At 55.4% G+C, this 22556-nt stretch overlaps 1 protein-coding gene across 2 annotated transcripts in view; it reads right to left on the bottom strand.

Moving 5' to 3' along the window:
- The window catches only part of AGAP3 (ArfGAP with GTPase domain, ankyrin repeat and PH domain 3), a 109368-nt gene that overhangs the window by 10236 nt on the left and 76576 nt on the right, over positions 1-22556 (bottom strand). For both annotated transcript variants that reach the window (XM_040065856.2, XM_040065846.2), the window contains exons 12-13: positions 7832-8005; positions 3441-3602 (exon numbers count right to left, since the gene is read on the bottom strand). In XM_040065856.2, coding sequence (XP_039921790.1) covers positions 3441-3602; positions 7832-8005 — 336 coding nt within the window. The remainder of the gene's footprint in view (positions 1-3440; positions 3603-7831; positions 8006-22556) is intronic.

Genomic DNA, 22556 nt, shown 5'->3' with positions numbered 1-22556 from the left:
AAGGGATGGCAGCTCTGCCACAGGGCCTGGCAGCCCCGCTCCTGGCACAGCAATTTCACACTGTCACCGTGTTGACTACATGGAAGCAAAAACCTCCAATCACCTTGCTCTGAAAAAAAAACACCATAGCTGTTCAAAAGCAGCTAAAAAAGATTCAAGGGTGTATCAGTCATACTTATGGACACCAGTCCGTGACACAAACCATTGCCCATGCCCATGGTGTGGGGCAGTGCTCAGCCCAGGGTTCACAGCTGGACCATTCCGACATTGGGATGGGACCTCAAGCGGAGGCTCAGCACCTCCTTGTACTTGTTGCCAGTCTCCTGCCAGTCATGCAGGACAGTGACCCATCGTGGTGGCCACCTGAACACCAGTCTCAGAGTAACTCACTCCTCTGCCTCTGCCCTGGCCTGCTGGTCCTGGTGATGAGCTGCTGCAGTGTCCAGAGCTGCATCAGTTCTTGGAGCAGTCCCAGAGCTCAGAGCAGGAGAGAGCCCATCCAAATCACTGACAAGGTACCATGGGCAGGAGCCACACAGCAGGCCTGTGGCAGGTGGGGGATGAAAAGGATGCGCAACACAGCTCATCATTCATACTGAGCACAGGGATGCACGTGGTCCTCTGCTGACCAGGATGTCCCCCTCACACCAAAATGGGGCACACAGCTCACTGCTGCTGGAACTCACTAAAACCAAGCTGGGAAGCTCTAAGTGTAGCAACAGTGGCCACTCCCATGGACTGGAAGCACGGTTCTGCTGGCAGCAGCAGGTCCTGTTGATGCAGGGCAAGCTGGGAGCATGACAGAACTGACCCACCCTCTGGAACTCCAATTTTGCAATTGGATAAAATTTCTAATATACTAGATTCTTTTAAAAACTAAAGGCAAGTTCGGTTTGTCAATACCTGACCAAAGGCAGGAACCCAGCACGCAGCAGTCCACGGCACCAGGGTGCCCCAGCGCAGGCCTGGTTCCGCCAGCTCTGCCCGACCGCAGCACTGAGCCCGCAGTTCACCCACTTGCACCCGTTCACCCACTGGAGGAGGACACGGGGGCACGCAAGTCTGGATGCACGCTGGAGACATGGAGGATGGGCTGCCCATGTGCCTGAGGGTCATGGATGCCCCCTCTGCTGCGCCGTGCTCTCCTCACCCTCACGTGGTGTTCCCACTGCTCCTTCCCAGTGCAACACCGGAGCAGCTCAGCCACCTGCTGCCACGCACCTGGGCACCAGCAGCACTGCAGATCACAGAGCGGGGATCCCTCCTGCTCCCGGTACCCATGCCAGAGGCTCCGGCAGCAGGAGCACCCACAGCCTGCAAGGTCTGTGCAATGACAGATGAAGTTTGGTAACTGACACTTTGCTGGTAAAGGAAATTCTGTTTTGATAAATGCCAAGGAATGGATATTGTAGGAATAAGTTGCATTGCTACAACACCTGATAGGGCTTTAAATTAACCATGTCAACAGAGACAGGGCCTGGTTAATGCTTCAGGTAAGACAGACATCTGCCCAGCTCACCACCACGGTCAAGGACCAGTGCAGGAAACAACAAAAACACTGTGATGCCCTCATGCTCGCCACATCTCCACCCCCATCACTTCACCTTCCAGGGATGCTGCCAAACCAGGAGGGGCAGAAAGAATGAGCATGTGTCTGAAAAACCATCCCTATGAAATGATGGAAAAACTGGGATTGCTCAAAGACTCCTGTCCTGGGCACACAAGGAGAAGGGTGACAGCCCTCCAGCCTGTGCATCTGGGAGCAGAGAGCTGGGAATTCTGCCAAGCACACATGTGTTGAAAAGGAACTAATCAAATTTTAAGACTTCAAACAGTGGTTAGTCCGTGTTACTGCTTCATAAAAGTGTTCCCACATTCAATTACCTTTTCCACTAGGAAATTGCATTACATTCTGTGTAACATGAGGTCCCAGCATCTACACCTCTCACACTCCGTTAGCTGCACTGAGCAGCCGCAGGACCAGACCTCCTCTGCAAGCACTGACACATCAGTCCTGTGCTTCTCGGTCTCTGTTATGGTCAGCTGGGAGCCCTCATGCCCACATCACAAACCAAATCATCACACCGAGGTCAGCTTTGGGACCTCCTTTACAACTCGCTCTTAGCATTTTATTTACAGGATAGGACACACTACTTCAGCACATACTTCCTCAGTCTTACGTGTGGGGGTGTAAAACCATCCCCTCCTTCACTATCCCACTATTCATACACAGAATGAGCCTCTCCTTTTACCAAGCACTGGGCTGAGAATGACAAACCAGTTTGGGAAGGGAAACAGTGGGGCTGAGGAGGCAACATACACACAGAGTTAAAAACAAAGTGTAACTACAGGCAGCGCTTATGGCTACGCATGGGACACCAGTTTGACAGACTCAAACGATGCTCGAGGTTCCTCAATCAACCACTGCAGAGGGGAAGCCTCTCTTAGACTTGGTGCAGACAGCTACAACTGCAAAAATGAACAACAGAGCTGCCCAGCTCTACACATCATCACAGCAATGATTCCAGGAGCAAGAACTTGAGCTGCTCTTCTATGGGACACCTGGGCTGCAGACAGACACGTGATTGGAGCACAGTGCAGCACCTTCAGGTACAGAGTAGTATTTCCTGGTTTGTTTTGCAGCAACTGTTAGCTTCACACACTTGTACTGAACCCTCCTTCCCTCTGAATTACATCTTTACTTTGGTTCACTGCAGAAGCTTATTGAGTGCTGTGGGACAGGATGACCAAGAATAAAGTCAAATCTCACTTTTTCCAGTGGCTAACCACAGATGCAAGCTTTGGAGAACATGGCTGCCAGGCTCATCTCTACATGGACAAATTTGGTGTCTTTTCCCAGCAGAATGCTTCCCTACGCCTTGCAGCCTCCCTGTCAAGCTTTGGGTCCCTCTCCAGCAACCACAGACACCAGAACTACTCAACACAGAACCTATCAGTACTCTGGTCAGACGGAGAACAACGCACCTGCCCTCAACTGGTCCCCTGAAGCAGACAAGCTTTCCCAAAAGAGCCTTGGCTTGAGGCAGGTGCCCAGCACAGGTCCTTTAAATTATGAAAGTTTGGCCAATGTACAAGTCAACGGAAATAGGTCCTTGTGGTGGAAAGTGTCTGAGAGCACACCTTAACCATATGGTGTGCCCTCAGGTCTGCTGCCACAGTTAGCAGTTTTAATTACCAGCGACCGTCTGCGCACACATGGGCATGATGGTGGTTCTGCACGGCACGTGGGAAATGGAGGGAAGGGCAGATCATTCCTGCCTCAGCCCAAGCTGCTTGGACAAGGAGTGGCCTGAGCCCCAAGTCACCACTGAGCCCCGCAGGAGAAGCACTCCAAGCCCCAGGTACCCAAAGGGCACCGCAGGACCCTCGGGTGCCTGGCACTCTGAGCCAGCAGAGCTGCCCCCCAGGCACCTGCCTACCTTCTGCTGCCGTGCTGGGGCCATCAAGCCGAGTTGTCCCCGTGCTCTTTTTCCTGCGATGCTTTTTCCTGTTGGCATGTGGTGACGGAGGCGGCTCCAGCTTTGGGCTGGCGGCACTGGAAATGTTTGGGCTGGAGCTGAGCGAGTCGGCAGTACCGTTAGCTGGGGACAAAAATAAGGCAAGAGTCATGTACAGCAGGGACAGTGACAGTCACCTCCTTCCAGGGACACCAAAGCGCTCTGCAGCCTGCCCTGGTACTTGGCTGGCTCGACACACAGGACTCCATGTGCCAGGGCAGTTCCTGCCCAGCTCCACAGCACAGGGCTGCTCCCACACCGACCCCAGCTCAGGGCTGGCAGCTCCTCGGGCAGTCGGGCTGGCCCCGCTCCGCACGGGGATCCGGGCAGTGTGATCGCACAGGGACAGCGCCGGCGCCCACGCGGCCGGACACGCGCAGCAGCACCTCTGGAGCAGCCCCACGTGCCACCCCCAAACACAGGTTCCTGAGGAAGCCGTGCCCTCACAGGGCAGGGTCTTCACAGGGCTGGACAAGCGTTTTGGGGAGGGACAGGCCCAGGTGATCTTGGCCTCTCTGGGGCAGATCCAGGCCCTAGGACCTGCAGAGCCTCTGCAGAAGCGTTGCCCTCCCAGCACCGCACTGCCAGACGAGGTGACTGGGGTTGCCACACTCAGGAACCTGAGCATGATGGGCTCAATAGGCTTCCGATACGGAGCTGAAGAAGCTGCATCCCCAGCAGCAACGCACCAAATTTATCCTCAATCATACTGTTCCTTACAATTAATAGCAGAATTAGAAACAATCAGGGAGCTGCCTAATTACTGTCAATTAGAGTGCGCTAATCAAGCTCCGATCACACACACACACGCTGCCGCTGCACTCACCATTAAATGTCAAATTTCATTAGAGACCAGCAACAAAATCAAAAGCCTGACATTCAATTTCAGCAGCACACACAGCGCAGGCTTCCAATCAGCATAAAAATGCAGACTCCGGGGAAGGCAACGAGGCGCAGGAGCCCTCACCGCACTGTTAACCCTCTCCTAAATCCACTCCTGCCTCTCCAGTGTCCACCCACCCCAGGGCATAGATAGCAATGCCCAGGACCTCTGCTCCAGGCAGCTTGCCATCCTCTCTGCCACAGTCCAGCATCTCCCATCAAGCCCTGACTTCCCATTTCCATGTTCTGTGGCGCCTGGAGTTAAGAAAGGAATCACAGCATTGCACAAGGGCGGCAGCTCCAGCAGTGGGATGGCAGGGACCTGCCGAGCCTTTCTCCCACCCCAGTCTGTCCTCTGCTCCCTTGGTTCATCCTGGTTTGGTCAGACTGGTTTTTGGGGGGTGGTCTGTCTCGACAAACAACAACAGTGGGGTGGAGAGAGGCACAGAGGAGCACAGGCCAGGAGCTGCCCCAGGCAGGGATCGAGGTGCAGCTGGCGTCCCCCTCACCCAGCTGAGAGAGGCTGTAGCATTGGTGCTCTCCCAACTCTGGTTTCTCTTGCACTGGCACACACCAGTAGGGTGTTTCTGCTGCTATTTATCCATGGGGAAATAGCTCACCCTTGACAATTAAGAGAGATAAATCTAATAAAATCAGACTCTAGTTTTCTAAATATAAATTACTGATCCTGCTACAGGACCGTGCTTAGAGCAGATGTGAAGCACCTTCAGCTCCCAGCCATATGTCACAGGGGACCTGAACTTTTCTCGTCAGTGACTACACATGGTGTCTCCATCTTCCCTCTGCTGCCCACCTGCTCACCAGGATGCACCCTGGGCCAAATCCCACACCTCTGGCACCCTGACCCACTCCAGGCTCAGCAAGAGGGGTCACACATTTCTGCACCTCCCCTCCTGTGGCCTGCTGTGAGTCTGGCAACTCCCGAAGGATCACCACCCACATCCCTGCTCTTACTGCCCAGCAGCCAACACCAGAGCTGGGGACTTCTTGCAGGGCCCCTGTGGGATGGGGACAGGATGGCAAAGGAGTAGGGGCAGCACATGGAACACACTCCCTCTGCTAGATCAGGCATTGCTCACTCTCTTCTTCCCCAGCAAGACAACTGAACCCCTCTGACCCACCCAAGGACATCCAGAGCCCCCTCTCACCAAGGGAACCTTTCACAGGCACACCTGGGACCTCCTGGGCGCTTCTCCAAACCAGTCAGCCTTAGGGGGGACCCTGGGACCCCACAGGTGGGCTGCAGAGCTCCTGCATAAGGGACGGATAAAGAATGTCCTGGAGCATGTTTATGCGACCGTATGGCCCCATCCCACTGCTCCTCCATGTACTCTCCAGGGCACAACCAGAGCAGACAGCTTGTGCCCAGGAGCTGGGATGGCAGCCTGCAGCCTTGCAATGTGCCCAAAATCAGCTCTGAGCACAGGAAAATTCCTCACCTGCTGCGCCATGCAGAACTGGAAACACAGCAGAGACTCGGACCCTGGCAGAGCAGCTGGGCACGGGGCTGGGCTCCAGCACAGCGTGGTGGGACCTGAGAGTGGGTGAAGAGCCACCAGCACGCAGACAGCAGTGAGCACTGAGATGACATCTCACCCCTCCACATCACTGGCAGGAGCAGTAGCACAGAATCACAGCCTGGCTTGGGTTGGAAGGGACCAAAGCTCACCCAGTCCCACTCCCTGCCATGGCCAGGGACACCTTCCACTATTCCAGGCTGCTCCAAGCCCCGTCCAGCCTGGCCTAGGACACTTCCAGGGATGGAGCAACCACAGCTTCTCGGGGCACCCTTGTTGCCTCACCACCCTCTCAAATAAAACACCTCTTCCCTGTATCTCGTCTAAACCCACCCACTTTTAGTTTAAAAACATTATTCCTTTCCCTGCTACAACAGACCATGCAGATCAGCTCTCATTTGAGCCTTCAGTTACCGTGCACAGAAGAGGCAGATTGGTCCAAGTGGGACCCAGTGAGCATGGACAGCTCCTCCACGGATGGGAACAGAAGGACAGGGAGCAGAGGGATGGAGAGCAGAAGGACAAGGGGCAGAAGGACAGTGTTCAGAGGGATGGGGGCACGGGCTGTCTTGCTCTGCTATGCCACCCAGGGAAGGGCAGGGCAAAGCAAGGCACGGCACGGCCGCAGCATCCCCGGCTCCACAGAGGGGCCGCTGGGAGGAAGGACGAGACCTGCCACGACAGCTCCCGGGGCAGAGGGATCTGGGGCACGGAGCTGCTCTCCAGAGGGCTCGCACCACAAGACCCATCTGTGCCAAGGCCTGCGCCCCGCGCAGTGCTGCGGGAGGCCACCGGACCTGCCGCGGCTCGGAGATCCCGCTGCCTGCGCGCCCGGCTCCCGCGGGCCGGGCGAGCTGCGGGACTCTCTCCCAGCACGGGGACAAGCAGTCCGGTCCCCGATGCGCCTCCTCCGGCGCGGGCTGCCCCGCTGCCCCCGCGGCCAAGGCGAGGGGCTGCCGGCACATCCCCGCTCGGCACCGCGCCCTTCCGCTCCCCTCGCCCGCGCTGCCCCATCAGCAGTAACAGTCTGATTAATTCGCTTCCAGCAGGGAGCTGATGGGGCCAATGATGGAGCCGCTGCATCAGGCGCGCTGAAATTGATAGTTTTTCACAGTTACAAATGAGGAGCCTCCTCAGCTGCAAATGGCGCCCGCACAGTCGGACTCCGGTAATGATCATAAAGAGGCTCCTTTAAACTGCGAAAGCCCCTGGGAGCGGGCGGGGGGGCGGCTGCCGCGCTAATGAGAACTACAAGGGGCGAGCAGGCATGGAAATGGCTCCTCCACTCTTGATGTGCATTTAACTGCTTTTTTAGTGCGGCGGCAGAGCCAGGAACGAAGGAGTGATGAATGCAGCACAAAAGCATTTATTTTCCAATTCGGCAAAGTGGCTACGTTGGGAAATGTATGAATTATTTTAATTCACTCAACTGTCCTGAAACATCACTGAGAGCGAGTGAGCGTGGGGGGAGGGGGCGGGCCGTGCTCAGTGTGTGCTCCAGAGACAGGAATCGCTCCTATTCCTTCAACAGCCCCGAAATCTGGGAGATGGGGGTGCCAACAATGCACAGTGATTCGGGAAAGCAGTGGTACCCCAGCACGGAGAGCTCAGAGCAAGGTCAGAGCAGAGGGCTCGGAGCCATCCTGCTGCAGAGCAGTGTCCGTTGGCTGGAGCTTCTCCATGCCTCATGGGACAGCTTCTTCCCTGGCGGGGACACTGCCAGCTGACCCTCACTAAGGGGACAGCCCCAAAGAGGCCCAGAGGCTGTGTCTGACACTCATGAGCAAACTCGGGGCTCACAACCGCAGGGCAGAGCTCAGAACTGCCCCATTGCCGAGACGAGCTCCCCTACCTGCCGTGGCTGAGGGGAGAAGGGCCAGGAGAGCTACTCACAGGGGTTGGGGCAGCTGCCGGGGATAGCCACAGCCTCGTTCCACTGGTCCGCACTGGAGACAGAGTAGGAGCGCTGGTGCATCCCGTCTGGCTTGGAGCTGAAGCCCACGAGGTTGATGCCACTGATGGAGCGCTCGGAGTGCAGGGAGGTGCTGCTGGTCGAGTGGGGAGCACCTGCAAGAGAGACGAACGAGGCACGGACTGACTGCTGCCTGGAAGAAAGGGGGGAGAAGGCAACGCTGTCCCACACCTGCTGTCAAACTCCTCAGGTGGCTCCACGTGAGGACAGGCTTTCTCTGGCTCTCCTCTTCCAAGGGGTGCTGGTGCGTCACCCCAAAGGTGCTGACAGAAGAGCCCAGCACATCCCATTTCCCAAAGGGACCCCGAGCTTAGTGGGTTGCAGTGCAGCAGCCCAGGATGCACAGCTGGGGATTCTGGCACATGGCTTCCCCACAGCTGGAGTTCACGGTCACGATTTTCACCACAGCCTCTGGCACATGGGCAAACCCAAACCCACCCCACAACCAGCACACACACTTTCATCTCTCAGCTTCACTTCCCTGTGTGTCCCTGGCAGGAAATCCAGCCATGCTGGGGACACTGGGAGAGAGCATGAAATCACATGGAGGGTGTCAAAGAAACAAGCAGGGGAACAGATGTTTGTAAGGTGGGGATGGGCAGGTGAAAGCTCCTTTTCGCACCAGCTCAAAACCGCTGTGGCTGAGCCCAGGAACCTGAATCCCCAAGGGAGGAGTGTTTTTGGGACTAGAGGCTGTCACACAGGGCAAGATCACTCAGTGATGCAAAATGGGTCAAGTGTTTCTGGATTATAGGAATACCCAAAATGTCCAGAATAGCAAACAAAATGGTTCTGACAGGGAGCACACAGCCTCCCGCTCAGGCAATCTGCCACAGAGGAGGACACTGGCCCAAGGGACCCCACTGCACCTGCCCACCACCAGCCCTCTCCCACGCTCCCCTCAGGCCATTCTGCTCCAGCCACTGCAGAGCAAGTGCTCTGGGAGCTCAGGGGTGAGAGACGGGGCCCCATCCCTACTCCAAAGCTGCATCTCCTCCTTCCCTGCCCAGAGGCACAGACAGTGAGCTGGGACTCTCACTGCAGCCCACCTGGCCATGGCCCAGGGCAGGGCCACAGAACAGCTCCAGATGCTGCACACCCACAGCTCCAGCCCTGCAGCCACGATGAAGCTGGGCTGTGAGGAACCAAGCCCCTGGTCTGATGGGACTGGTACAAGTGGGAGCCTTCCATGGAAATGAACACCTGTGGAAGCAGGTCCTCCGTGGGAGCTGCTACCCCCAGGACAGCTCACCTGTCTACCTGTGTGAAACCAGATTCACTTGGTTCTCACAGATCCCAGCATGGCTGAGGTGGAAGGGAGCTCTGGCATCATCCTGTACAGCCCAGCTCAAGCAGGGCCCCCAGAGCCAGTGGCCCTGGACTGTTTCTGATGAGTTTGGAGCATCTCTAAGGAGGGAGATGGAATAACCTCCCTGGGCAACCTATCCCTGTACTATGCCACCCTCTACAAAGGGCAGAGCCCGACAAAATCCCATGTGAAGCCCTAGAGTTAGTACATAACTGTATGTTTCTGTCCCTGCTGTTTCCATGAAAACCCAAGGGATGCTATTCAGATATGCCCAAGCGTAGCCAGGGCTGCCGAGTGCCTGACAGGACAGCTCAAGAGTCCAAATACCCCCTCCAAAGGCAAGTGCTGAAAGGAGGGGTGACGTGGCCACCAGCCCTGCACCAGGCATGCCTGCCACCCACCACCACCATCATCATCATCATCATCGCCCCAGCATGGCAGGTACCTCCCACCCTCCTCTTCCCTGTACTCATCCTGGACCAAAATGCTCTTTCCCTGCAGTGTTGTGCAGGGACCCCCCGTGAGCCTCGCCTGCAGATCCTGCCTGCCAGCAGTGCCGATGGAGAGCTCGCTGGGACACGGTGCCCTGCACCCTGAGCAGCCAGGACCCTGCACCCTGAGCTGCCGGGACCCTGCACCCCAAACTCCTGCACCCTGGGGCCCTGCACCCTGTGCTCCCATGAGCCTGGCCCCAAGTTGCTCCTTACACAGCCCTGCCACATCGCCTGCCTCCAGCCTGGCTGCTGCATGTTCCCCCTCCCTCCCCTTGTTCAGCGCCACAGAAACACGTGTAAAACCATGACACTGACTTTGCCTCTAATTAGCCCTTAATTTACAAGACACACTCGGAAGGGTAATTAGCTGGCGCTCCGCTCCTGACTGCTGCATCCATCTCCTCTCTGCCTCCTCGTGGGAGGGAGCCTGCTGCTGCTGAAGCAGGGACAACGCTGCTCTCCTGGGACCAGGATGAGCTTGGTCCTGGGAATGGTGCTGCTGGGCTGTGCTGTGCTGTGCTGTGCTGTGCTGTGCTGTGCTGTGCTGGGATGGGATGGCATGGGATGGGATGGGATGGGATGGGATGGCATGGCATGGCACGGCATGGCATGGCATGGCATGGCACGCTCAGAACTCAGACAGTGTCTGCCAGCACCGAGCCCCAGGCGCCCCCAGCCCTCGTTATGGCCACAGCCACAGAGCAGAGGAAGGTGAAGAAAGGAGAGCAGAAACAGAGGGCCTGGGAGAAGCTCCTCCTGCTGAGGGGAAAGCCCTGCAGGGCCCTAGGGAGTGCAGATCTGACTCCTGCACCCCCACCCAGCCAGGCCAGGAGCCCCAGCCCACCGGGACATGCCCCTTTATCACACTTCTGAGGAGCACAGGCTGCCACGAATGCCAGTGTTTCATTCTGAAAGAAGGAACAGCTTCCATCAGCCTGTGCAGCCCCTCCAAGCTCCCTGTAACCTCACTCCAGCTGCATGGAGTCACCCAGCGGTGGGGGAGCTCCCTCACAGCCCAGCCACTTGCTTGCCCGCAGACCTCATGCTGTGCAACTCTGGCTCCTCCAAAGGAGCTGCTGGATGGTCCCAGCAGGGCCAGAACTCTCAGGAATTGCCTCCCTTTGGAAGTGACACCCTGGCAGCTGCTGGATATGCTCCCTGTAAATTGGGAAAGTGACAGGTGACATGTAAATGCCACCTGCCTCTGAGCCAACACCTGCAGGAACTGAACCCCCAAACTGCTGACAGTTCCCCAAGTCCCTCTCCCAGTCACTATTTCCTCAACCCCCCCAAAAGAGACTCGCGTGGCTCCGTGATGCCTTTTCAGTGCAGCCCAGCTGATGATGTGGCACTGGATGGAAAACTACCTACAACCAGAATGGCCTTTTCCCAGGCATGACATGTGGCAGCCCGGATGCTTCGGTGAAACACCTGGATCAGAGCAACGGGGAATTCGTCATTAAGGTGTGGCTGCCCAGGGAACAGGATAAAGGGGAGTTACCCAAAAGGGCACCACCAGGTGGGAAGGAGATAATGTGAAGAGTCACTTGAGGATCTTTTTAGGATCTCTTTAATATTTTCAAGAGCAATTTGGCAAAAAAACCCCACAGGGTCTGGTGAAATTTCCTGGCAACATTTGCTGGATGCTGCTTTCAGGCCCTTACAGTGCAGAGGAAACCAACTTTGGCACAGGGAATAGGTTATGCTGAACTTTAAAGAGGTACCAGCTGGAGAGCACTTTTGGGATCCCCCCAGGTTTATGGCCAAGTAAAGGACAGGTCTTTCCTCTGGAGTGCCAGGCCCTGCTCCCTCACAGGCAGAGGGACGCTGCTGCTGCAACACGGTGCAGAGAGAACATCAGTGTGTGGCTCAGGATGGTGATGGAGGTGCTCCAGGATGGGTGAGGACACCCTGGCATGGAGCAAACCCTGTTTTCTCTGGTACTGCAGAGGCCAACAGTACAGTGCAGATTAATGCTACTGACACCTGCCAAACAGTGTCCCCAGGAGTCATCAGTCACTCTGCCCCTCAACCACTTGTTGCCAACAAGTCATCATTTGTCCCACATAAAAACCAGGATTACTGTGAGTCACCTTAGTGTACTGGCTCCCTAGAGCCTGGCTGGAGCCCGCAGCTGAACATGGCTCAAAACCTCCCCAAGAACTACGGCTACGCAGGACCCTGAGCTGGACTGGAACACAACTCCAGCGAGTGGGAAACCACCCCCAGAAACCAACTGGCTCTTGAAGGGAGGTGAGAGCCAAGGAGCCTGAAGTGTTTCCAGGGTTCCAACACAGAAGAGCTACCTGCCTGTGAAAACCCTGCTGGGGAGGACATAACTCAAGCCCCATGTCAGTGGGCCAGCAGCTGCCACGGCAGGAAGGTGGTCGTCCTGGGAGCCCCTGTGGCTGCTGTTCCCAGAGCCACCTGTGCCTCAGAGCCGCTCCAGAGTCAGGAGTCTCTGTCAGGTTGGGTTTCTGAACAAAGCACCACGTGCTGTTACCTGGACATTGTCAGGTAACAACAATTTCCTGAACAATTTCCATGAGTCCAAAATATATGGGCTGGCTCCTACCCACCAGGAGCCCCCGGATGCAGACGTGTCATTTGAACAACAGCCACCTCTGCATTCTCCTTGGGGGCTGCCACCACGCTGAGCACCCATACAGGCATGGTGGGCACGTGCTGGGGTGACAGACGGGCAGGTGTTCTTCCCAGCTCTGCCAACAGCGAACGTCTGTGTGGAATCACTGATCCGAATGTGGGTGACTGAGGTTTCCCAGCCCAGCTCTGTAGCAGGGCCATCAGGATCTGCCAGCTTGCACACAGCAGGAGTCATTGCCTTGCACTGGGCCTCACAGATGCTCTGACACAGGGAATCTCCCTCCTTTCTCAGCGCTGCCCTTGCAGAGCATGGTTTTGGACATCTGCACAGGCTAAGTAACTAAGTGACACCCCAGTTCCTACCAAAGGTGACTCGTGGTGGGTACAAACCATCAGGACAAAAAACTCTGCATGGTGCCAGTGTCCCTGGGACAACTGAGAGCCTGGGCTGGCTGTGGCAGCAGGACAGGGAAGGCTGGCCACAGCACTTCCCATTCCCCAGCCAAAGCTCCAGGACACACTGGGTGAGCCAATGCTTCTCCACACCAATTCACCTCTGGTTTAGAGGGTGACTGACTCCCCCCTACAGCCTTACAGGCCCCAACAATCCGGGGAAGCCTGGGAATGGGCACCTCCATGACGCTGCTGCCCCCAAATCCTGCACCGAGAGCACACTGCCAGCCTGGGAACTGCGGGCAGCTGCAGCTACTCCGTCTGTCTGCAGCCTGAGCTCTGCCTGTGCCAAGTCCCCACACAGAGCCCACGCTGCCGGCTGAGGCACCCCACACCGACCCACGGAGCAGCTCCATAGCCAGGGAACAGGCAGATTCGTGGAAGAGCAATGCCAGACCTGGAGCCAGGGTGTGGACAAAGGAACCCCCAGATTGCCCAAGCTTTGCTGCACAGCACAAAGTCACATCACAGGTCTGCCCCTCTGTCACTCCTGCCTGAACAATGACGGATCTGTCAGAAAATCTGATCCTGACTTGAATATTGCCGGTGCCAGAGAGACCACAGTGATGCCGGGTGAGTGGTTAATTGCCTTCACTGCTGAAATCTGGGCCTTATTTCTGGCCTGAGTTGTCTTCCTTCTGCCACTGTTACTGGATCCTGGTACGTTTTATCTGATAAAGAGCTCTCTCACCAAATTTCTCTTCCTATACAGGTATTTACAGATGGGGTTGAAATTACCTCTTAACCTTTTCTCCAATAAGCTAAATATATTGAGCTCGTCAAATCTTCCTACAAGGTGATTCTGAGAGCAGTTCCTGGATTTTACAGCCTTTCCTGTCCATCATTTTTCGTCTCATCCTATGGACACATGAATCCATTAACCTGAGCCCTGTGGAAGTCCCCTCCACCCCAAAACATGAACACCCCATTCACACATGAAAAAGATCTTGACCACATCTTCTACAATCTCTGAATTAAATAATTCAGCCTTGCTGATTCCAACATGTCCACGTCTCCTACCTGCTGTTTAATTTGCTGCCTAATTACAGCTGGAATATGAAGAATTCATCATTCTGTGCTGAGATACATCATTTTGCCTCTTCCCAAACACCCATACAAGTGTTCACTGAACACTTTGCTTTTTCTCCTTATTAACCATTTTATTATTCCCACACAGAAATGAAAGAATGCTGGGGTTAGGATTCATTAGTTCCTAATAAACTTGAAAAAAGAAACCAAAAACCCTTTCAGTGTCTGTAACTCCACTGGTTCCTGTTCTGCATCCCCTCGTGCAGCCACAGCAGAGCAGGCTCCCATGCCAGCCAAGGTGGAAGGTGAGCTGGGACATGAGCTCCCGGTACTGGATCCATCATTTTTATTTGTATGTTACGTGTAAACTCCATGGAGCATGTGATAGTTGAGGATTAGAGACTTGGTGAGACACATGGGCAGTGATGTTCTCATGACTCTCAGGCTGAACAACTGCCACAGGGTGAAGCAGCCGCTCACCCAGCACTGGGCAAAGACGAGTCTTTGGCATGGAACGGTGGTGAAGGAGACCACACTGCACATCCACACCAGGCTGCAGAGACCAAGACAGAGAGAGCACCAGGGAGGACACGGGAGCTGCCCTGTGCTCAGCACCTGGAGCAGGAACTGGGACGCAGGGGTGGAGTTTTGCCAAGTAAAGCTGCCGTGAGAGCGATGAAAGGGAGCTTTTCCTCTCAGAGAAGGGAACAGAGGTGAAGTGACAGACTTGTGCAGATGTCCCCAAAACGGGAAGCTCTCTGTGGGGTAGGCAGTGTTGGTGTCGCCGTCAGCTGGGACACCCCCGTCCCCAGAGGAGATGGGGGATTCTCCCCAGCAGTCGTGCTGTGCTGGTGCTCTTACTTCATCAGTGACTTTGTTCCTAAATTCCTCATCGCCATCATTTGCCAGATGTTGTTTAACTTCCTCCCCACATCTGGGGGGCATGGAGCATGATCCAGGGCAGCGTACGGCTGCCCGTGGGCCCAGAGCAAACGGTGACACAGCCCTTTGTGTGCCTGCAGCCACAGTGAGTCTGGGAACACAAGGGGCTGGAACACTTCCCATAGAGCCAGGAGGGTCACTTCGAAGGCTGCTCACAATTAATCACTCAGGGCGGATGTTGGGCCGGGAGCGCTGGCACGGGACTGAATGGCAGCGGGAGCTCTGCCGTGGCTGCAGCCGGCTGTGCCAGGCCACACCAGTGCCACCAGCCGCCAGCCTCCAGCTCCTGCTCAGCACTTACCCATTACCTTATCGTGTTGCTGTTAATTTTATCACTTTTCACACAGATACAGCTGCACAAACCACAGCAGCACCGTGCAGCCAGCTCCCTGTGCCCACTCCTGCCCCTTCTCGCTATCAGGACAGAGAATGAATAGTTCATGTCTCCTCCCCGGCAAGACTGACATATTTTTAGGCAGTACAACCTTCCTTTTAACTTTCTGGTATCCAGAAAAATATTCTTTTAAAACTCCTAATTACTCCTATTCACTTTTTTTCCCCGTTTAAACTCCTTCTCCCAAAAGATCTGGCACGTAATTGCTTCCAGCTTGGTGAAATTGGCTCAGGTACATTTTTGTGTGCATGTGTCTGTGCATGTGTGTGTTTAATATTCTATTTCTGATCTGAATTTTACTCTGCCTGAGCACCAGCACAATACAGCCAAGTTACTTTTATGTAAGGCACTTCTGCACTTAGTTTGGTGATTGGCAGAAGTGGGGGTAACAGCGGTGTTCTCCTTGGGAGCTGCTCCGAGATCCCTGTGGTGGTGTGAGAGGTGAGGCTCATGACAGGCAGCACCGACGTGGAGCCCTGTTTGCATGCATAGGTGGAGCAGGAACCTGGGTCTGAGACAGAGCTGCAGGAGGGAAGGAAGCAGAGCCAGGACTTTCTGGGTTTGCTGGGAGTGTGGACCTGGACCAGCACTGCAGTGACCGATGAAGAACAGCCCCTGCCCCAGCTCCCAAGTGCAGCTGGGAAAGAGCCGTCTGGGGACACCGGAATTGCTGTATTTTCCTACAGAACTCCGGTTTCTAAAACTACTCACTCAGACAAGGCTTTATCCACCCCTGCCTGCTTTATCCACAGAGACTTGCCTGGTGTGCAGCACAACCTCCTGGGTGCACAGATTCAAGGGGATGGAGCAAGCCCTGCTCTTTTCGGAGAATAGGATGGCTCTGCCCCTTGCCTGCTAGTTATGAGCTTTTCCACGTTCCTCTGGGACACCTCCCTGTCCAGCAGCAGAGTGCAGAGCCCAGGCAAAGGCCCTGTGTGCTGATGGCAGAGGCAGAGGATTCACCACTGCCTGCGGTCAGGGATGAGCTGGGCTGTGTGACAGCAAAGATCAGGACTTTGTGGCCTGTAACAAGTCACCCCCTGGCCTCTCTCCCTCCTGCAGCACACGCCTGGGTTGTATGGATGAGGAAGCTCTCAGTCCACCTCGGAGAACACTGGCCATCCCTCCAGCCCAGCCCTCCCTGGCAGCACCAGGCAAGTTATTTACACTGAGATTTTCACAGGTGGCCACTAATTACACCCTTGTAGCTTTTCCAGGTGCCCCATGCAAGGCACCTGAGCCAGATGTTCCAGAATTCAGGATGCTGCGAGCTCCAGCGGCAGCCCCCAGGCCTGGCGATCTGCCCCATGCCCACCTGGCTGCCCCAGACACCTCGGCCAGCCCTGGGCAGGCCTCTGATCACCACGGCACTCTGCTGCCTTGTGCTTCTCCCTGCCTGCTCCTCACCTCCTTCCTCTCTCCAAGGCCTTTTCCCCGCTCAGCCCTGCACTGCACGGCTCCTTAGCGATCTGGTAAGGAATAAGTATATCAACTCCCAGTAATTATCTCTAATTAGGGTTAGTGATTATACTGTTGGGTTGGAGAAAATCAATCTCTGCTTTTCCACTGGGGAGGGCAGGTGGAGCTGGGGTGCGCAGGGAGGAAGCACCAGCAGCTCCCGTCGTGCTCCGATCCCCTCCGTGAACCTCTCCCTGCCTGCGCAGCTCTGGAGCTGCCTGTTCCAAGAGCAGGAGCCATGTGGGAGCTGTGTCTGTCGGGGGCTGTCAGGACACGGCCTCACTCTGTCACAGCTCTGGACAAGGAGGGGACAGCCCGCGCTGTGGGGAGAGCAGGGTCAGGGCACAGCACGGCCAGGCACTCTCACACCCCGCTGGGCACTCCCACAGGACAGGGCTGCTGGAGCTGCAGGGACTCCCCGAAACAGCAGCATGGAGCAGAGACCTGAGGACATCCTACATCTCCTCTGGGCACAGGGCTCGCTCAGCAATGGAGCATGGACTCCTCCAACCACCTAACCCAGGGTGCTCAAATCCCCATCCAACCTGGCCTTGGACACTTCCAGGATAGGGCAGCCACAGCTCACCAGTGTCAGCAACTGAGAGGGCCTCAGAGCCGAGTACTTGCTTTGGGGACACAGGATCCAACCCACCTACCACTGCAAAATCCCTGGAACTACTGTTCGGGGACTTGGATCAACCCTTGCCCATATCAGCCTCTAACGACAGGTTCTGACTGCCTGGGGCAGACTGAGCTCCGAATGACAGAGGAAGGGCTAAAAAAGGCCAAATTCTTGAGAGAGAAAAAGCAGTTCTTGGGCTCCAAACTGGGGGCACAGAATTAGCAGATGCTTTCAACACTTTCGGCTTCACCTTCTCTTTGCCTCAGTATTCCTTCTTTAGAAAGAAGTAATAGCTGAGATAATCAGGTTACAATGCCTGAAAATATGAAATTCACCCTAACTGTAGCATATCCTAGCAAATAAAGCCTTGAGCTGACCCAGCAGAATCTGGGCCCTCCAGCCTTCTGACCAGCACTAGAACCAGGCACCAAGGATTGCTGGTCCTGTCCTGCCTTGTGCCATCCCCATCGCTGCAGCCACACTCCTCCTCTTCCCACTGAGTCCTGATAATTTTTAGCTTCCTGTCAATGCAAAACTTTAAACCAACAGCTCAAACCTCACATTTGGATTCATCCTCCACCTTCAGACAGGCAGATAAACACTGGTAAGAGGTTACTGTATGACTGTAATAGTGAATGTATAATATTTATAATATACATATGAATTTGCAGTATTTTATACATGATTCATGATGCAAAATATTAATTACAGATAAATTTTAGTAAATCTCTCATCTCAGCTTCATCTTCAGACTACAAACAATCCTTTAACACATTATGGGGAAGGGCAGAAGTCCCACACAGAGGAATAGAGGGACCCTCACCCTCTTCCTTTCGGCTCAGCATCCCCATGTCTGAGTTACAGAATCCCAGACTGGTTTGGGTTGGAAGTGACCTCAGAGATCATCCACTCCAAGCCCCTGCCCTGGCCCTTGGCTGGACAGCAGTGACTAACATTGGGCTTTTACAGCCAGACTCTACAGAAACCCAAGTGAGCAAGCCAAAATCCCAGCTGGAGGGAGGGAGGGAGGGATGGAGGGCACATCCCCACAGCTGGCACCGAACCAGCTGTGCGTGGGCACTGCCCCCATCCCGTCCCAAGCAGTACCTCAGGCTGAGGGGGGGGAGGCACTGGGGGCCCTGCTCTGGCTTTCACTCTGCTGCCCAGCTCACAGGGACCACAATAGAGAGCAGAGCACCCTGCCTCCCAGCAGAACACACCGAAACCAGACACGGCGGCCGTGGAGCCACACGCTGCATGGAACAGAGCAGCCACGGGACTGAGGGAAAATCCCAGGGACAGCAAAATCCATCCAGCTCTCCCTGAAAAGTGCGGAGCACAGGCGTAACTTGGGATGCTCCTGGACACACGGCAGGGCAGGGTGACACCAGCTGCTGGTGGGGGGGGAAGCAAAAGCAACTTTGTTTCAAAAGTCAAAGCTGAGCTTTCCCTCTTGAGTCCCCAATTTCCATTCTTTTGTAGGAGATTAATGACCCTGCTCTGACCTGAAGAATCTGTCGTGCAGCCACAACCAGGAGAAAGGTAGGAGATGATCCACCAGCCTCCTGTCTGCCATGACCTGCACCACCCCGCTCTCACTGCTCTTCTTCCCTCAATGTCATTGTCCCCCACGGCGAGCAGCGGTGCGCCAGGGAAACAGGTTTTCCCTTTTCTTTGTTAATTCTTCCCTCATTACATTTGAAATTCCACAATCAGTGTGCACTGTAATTGTCGAATTTGATGCTAATGATTAATGAATTAAACATGGATCCATCAATTAGTCCTCGGAGAATAATTCTGCATAAAGCAGCGGATAATGTAATTACAGTAACAAAGATAATGAGATGTTAACATCGACGGAGCCCGACGTGACATGATCACAGCAGGCTCAGCAACCCCGGCCTGGGGGAGCCAATCCCTCACTCTGCAGAGGCAGAGCATCGGGGGGCACGGGCCTGGCGGGGGGCCCCGGCACCGCGGCGCTCCCCGGCACCAGCACCGGCACCACGCTCCGCACCCGCCTGCCTCGGCGAGTGCCCCGGGCCATCCGCCCCGACGCCTCACCAGAGCTGTCGGGCGTCAGCACGCACCCAGCCGAGATCCCCAGCAGCATCCCCTGCCATCCCTGGCCTGCGCTGTGGGGCCAGGAGTCGGTGCCAGCACACAGAACTCAGCCCAGGGACAGCTCCTCTCCTCAGAGCAAACCGGAGCACCAGCCAAGCTCTGCATCCCAAGCAGCGCCTCCCACCACCGCACACTCTGGAAAATGCTGTCCCTGGAGGAGGTGCGGGAGTGATGCTGCAGAAGCAGGAGGACGAGGACTCACGCTGCGGCCCCAACACCACGTGTCAGACCACGCAGACTGTTCCTCGGGCTGAGGGGAATTGACCATCAGCAGTCCCCACCCAAAACTGTCCGGAGCTCGAGCTCACAACTTGGTGCTGAGTCCGACTGGCCTGTCCTGCTCGGCCTCCCCTGCACTGAGGGCACAGCTGCCGTCTGCTCTCCTGCTTGGCAGCACATCCCACAGACTCATGGTCCTCACGAAGCTGGAGAATCCCCCATGAGCCCCCCAGCGCAGAGCAGAACTTTTCCCTTTAGCCTGCTCCCTTCACTCTTGTGCTCTAGCTCCCTCACGTTTGTTTCCTTCAGTCCCATCTCTGTCTGCTGCTGGAAACACCTCCAATCACTGCCTGCAACCACAAACGTCTCAGCATCGCCGCAGCCTCTTCCTTCTCCTCACTTCCCCCTCCAAGGCAGGCTTCCTAGTGTTCAGCTCTTGACATCCCCTGCCATCATGGAGCTGCAATGCAGGGCCAGCTGCTGTGCTGCGTGCACGGCCGTGGTACGTGCCATGTACAAACCTGCAGAGGTGTCACAGCCACGGGTCCAGAACCTCCCTGTCCCGCTCCCCTTTGCTAACTTTGGAGCAGGTCCCTATAAACCTCTGGGAAGCGAGAACGCAGGGCTCAGCAGGGCTGAGGCTAGGCTCTTGTGGTGTCACTGTCTCTTGTGCCACCATCTTTCCTCCCCACTGAAGTCCCTTTTCATCCCATTTGCACTTTGATATGAGCTGCCCTTGCTCCTCGAGCCAAAAACACGTGATACAGCACAGCACACGGCTAGGTGAACCTGATGAACCATAGGATGCATCTGGGGGGCTGTGAGGGAGAGGACAAGAGAAGTGACATTCCAGCGGGAAGAGGAGCAGCAGGGATTTGAAGGGAACACCTGACGCAGCAGTGCCACAGCTCTAGTGAACACCTGCCTTCAGGCCACAGCACCTGTGAGCTCCGGCAGGCGACCTCATCATCCCTTTCCTGCCCTCTCCAGCCCAACCACTGCCACTGGCAGGGACACCCTCTACCAGACCAGGCTGCTCCAAGACCTGTCCAAACTGGCCCTGGACACTGCCAGCAACGGGACAGCCACAGCTTCTCCGGCCAACCAGTGCCAGGACCTCGCCACCCTCACATGGAAGAACTTCCTCATATCCAATGGAAGAACTTCCTAATATCCAATCTAAACCTCCCCTCCCTCAGCACAACGTCATCCCCCCTTGCCCCGTCACTCCCCATTCCCCCTTGCCCCTTGTCCAGGCTTTAGACACTGGAAGGGCTCTAAGGTCTTCTCCAGGTTAACACCTTCAGCTCTCTCAGCCTATCTCTGTAGGAGAGGGCTCCAGCCCTTGGAGCATCTCCATGGCCTCCTCTGGACAACAGGAACTCATCTAACCCAAAATAAAACCAAGCTTAACTAGAGTGAAGTTGCCTTCTTGAATGGTTTAAATACTGGGGTAGAATCATGACTGAGCTCAGAGCCCCCACTGGTGTCACAAACACAAGTCCCTTCCTCATCCCTATCGTATTTACCTTGAAGCTGTCTATTCCAGCTTTGGAGTTACTCTGAATCCTCACCAGAGCACTGCATCCATGTATTTCATCCACATGCAGGGAAAGGTGAGATTTTATTTTTTTCTTCTTCTCCCCTCTATGTCCTGGTCTTTCCTCATGCCAGGCAAGGACTGTGTGTGCACTGGACATCAGCCAGCACACTCACTTACCTTTGCAGAGTTCAGGTCACAGATGAACCACAGACACTTGCTCTCAGCTCTAACCACTGGCCACCTGGTTTTGCCCAGAGACTCCTGGGGCAAGACAGCAAATCCTTCATGTCTCCAAAGTTTGTGTCCTCTGAAGATTAACTTGTGATTACAGATTAACTGGCAAAGAACTGCAAACTTTGAAGCGCTTCCTCTCCAGTTCCCAAAATACGTGTCTGATGAGAGATGCCCAGTGGATGCAGTAACAGTTGCATCCACAGCCCCAAAGCTGGAAAAACTGTAAGGTCACTGCTAGTTCGAAGCCAGGCAGATTCTCGATCAACCCTAAATCCAACCCTAAATCCATCCAGGCATTGCACAGGGATAAGAGCACGTCACCCCAGAGGGTCTGTGTCGCATCAGTGCACTTGGTAACTGCATCCACTGCTATTGGGCTTGGAGACATCAAAGAGAGACAAAAAAATTCCTCAGAAAAGCCTTTGCCGATTGTGTACCAGAAGAAAACCCTTTTTGACACTGCAGACACACCTGAGCCAAGACAGGACACACAACATGTGCTTAAAGCTGCTGTCCCAGTGCTGAGCCCCAGGTGGACACAGCCACTCTGGGCAGCCCAGAGCACTGCTCTGCTCAAGGGCCCGGGGCACAGAGACAGCAGGGGAGCCCAAAGCCACAGACCCTACATGGTAACTCCTACCACAGGGTCCCACCCCTGCACACACACGGCCAGCAACACCCACGAGCTGGACTAAAGCACATCTCGTGAGCAGAAAACTGATCTCATTCTAAAGGCTCAGGCACTGCTAAGTCCAGCTGCTCTCCAGATAAAGTATTCCAACATTAATTTCCCCCCTGCTAGGAAACTGCATCTCCTCTCCCGTGTAACCTGCTCTAACTCCAGCTCCCATGCACTGCGCCTGCTCCAGCTCTGTGGCCCAGACTGAAGGGTCTCATGCTGTACTCACTCCCTGGTTTTCCAGCAGCAGTGATCAGTAATCCAAGTACATCCCAACCCTCTCCTGAGAGCCCAACAGGACCGGGAGGACTGCTGGAAGCAGGATATGGGGTGAAGTGAGCAGTTGGTTTGGCATCAGCATAAGCTCCTCTGTGGTTTGAATCCTTCCCCCAGCCCTGATACCTCTGCTGAGTCAGAGCTCAGACGAGGCACCTCGGACACGCAGGCAGAGAAGTGTCCCTGCCCAGGATCAGGAACTGTCCCCACGCTGGGGCACGCTGAGTGTGGGTCGTGATGATGGTGAAAGAGCATCAGTGTGCAGT

The sequence above is a fragment of the Hirundo rustica genome, chromosome 1, assembly GCF_015227805.2.
Source record: "Hirundo rustica isolate bHirRus1 chromosome 1, bHirRus1.pri.v3, whole genome shotgun sequence".
In the NCBI taxonomy this organism is placed as follows: Eukaryota; Metazoa; Chordata; class Aves; order Passeriformes; family Hirundinidae; genus Hirundo; species Hirundo rustica.
Note: the sequence above shows the minus strand (reverse complement) of the source record. Positions and strands in the feature narration are given on the sequence as shown.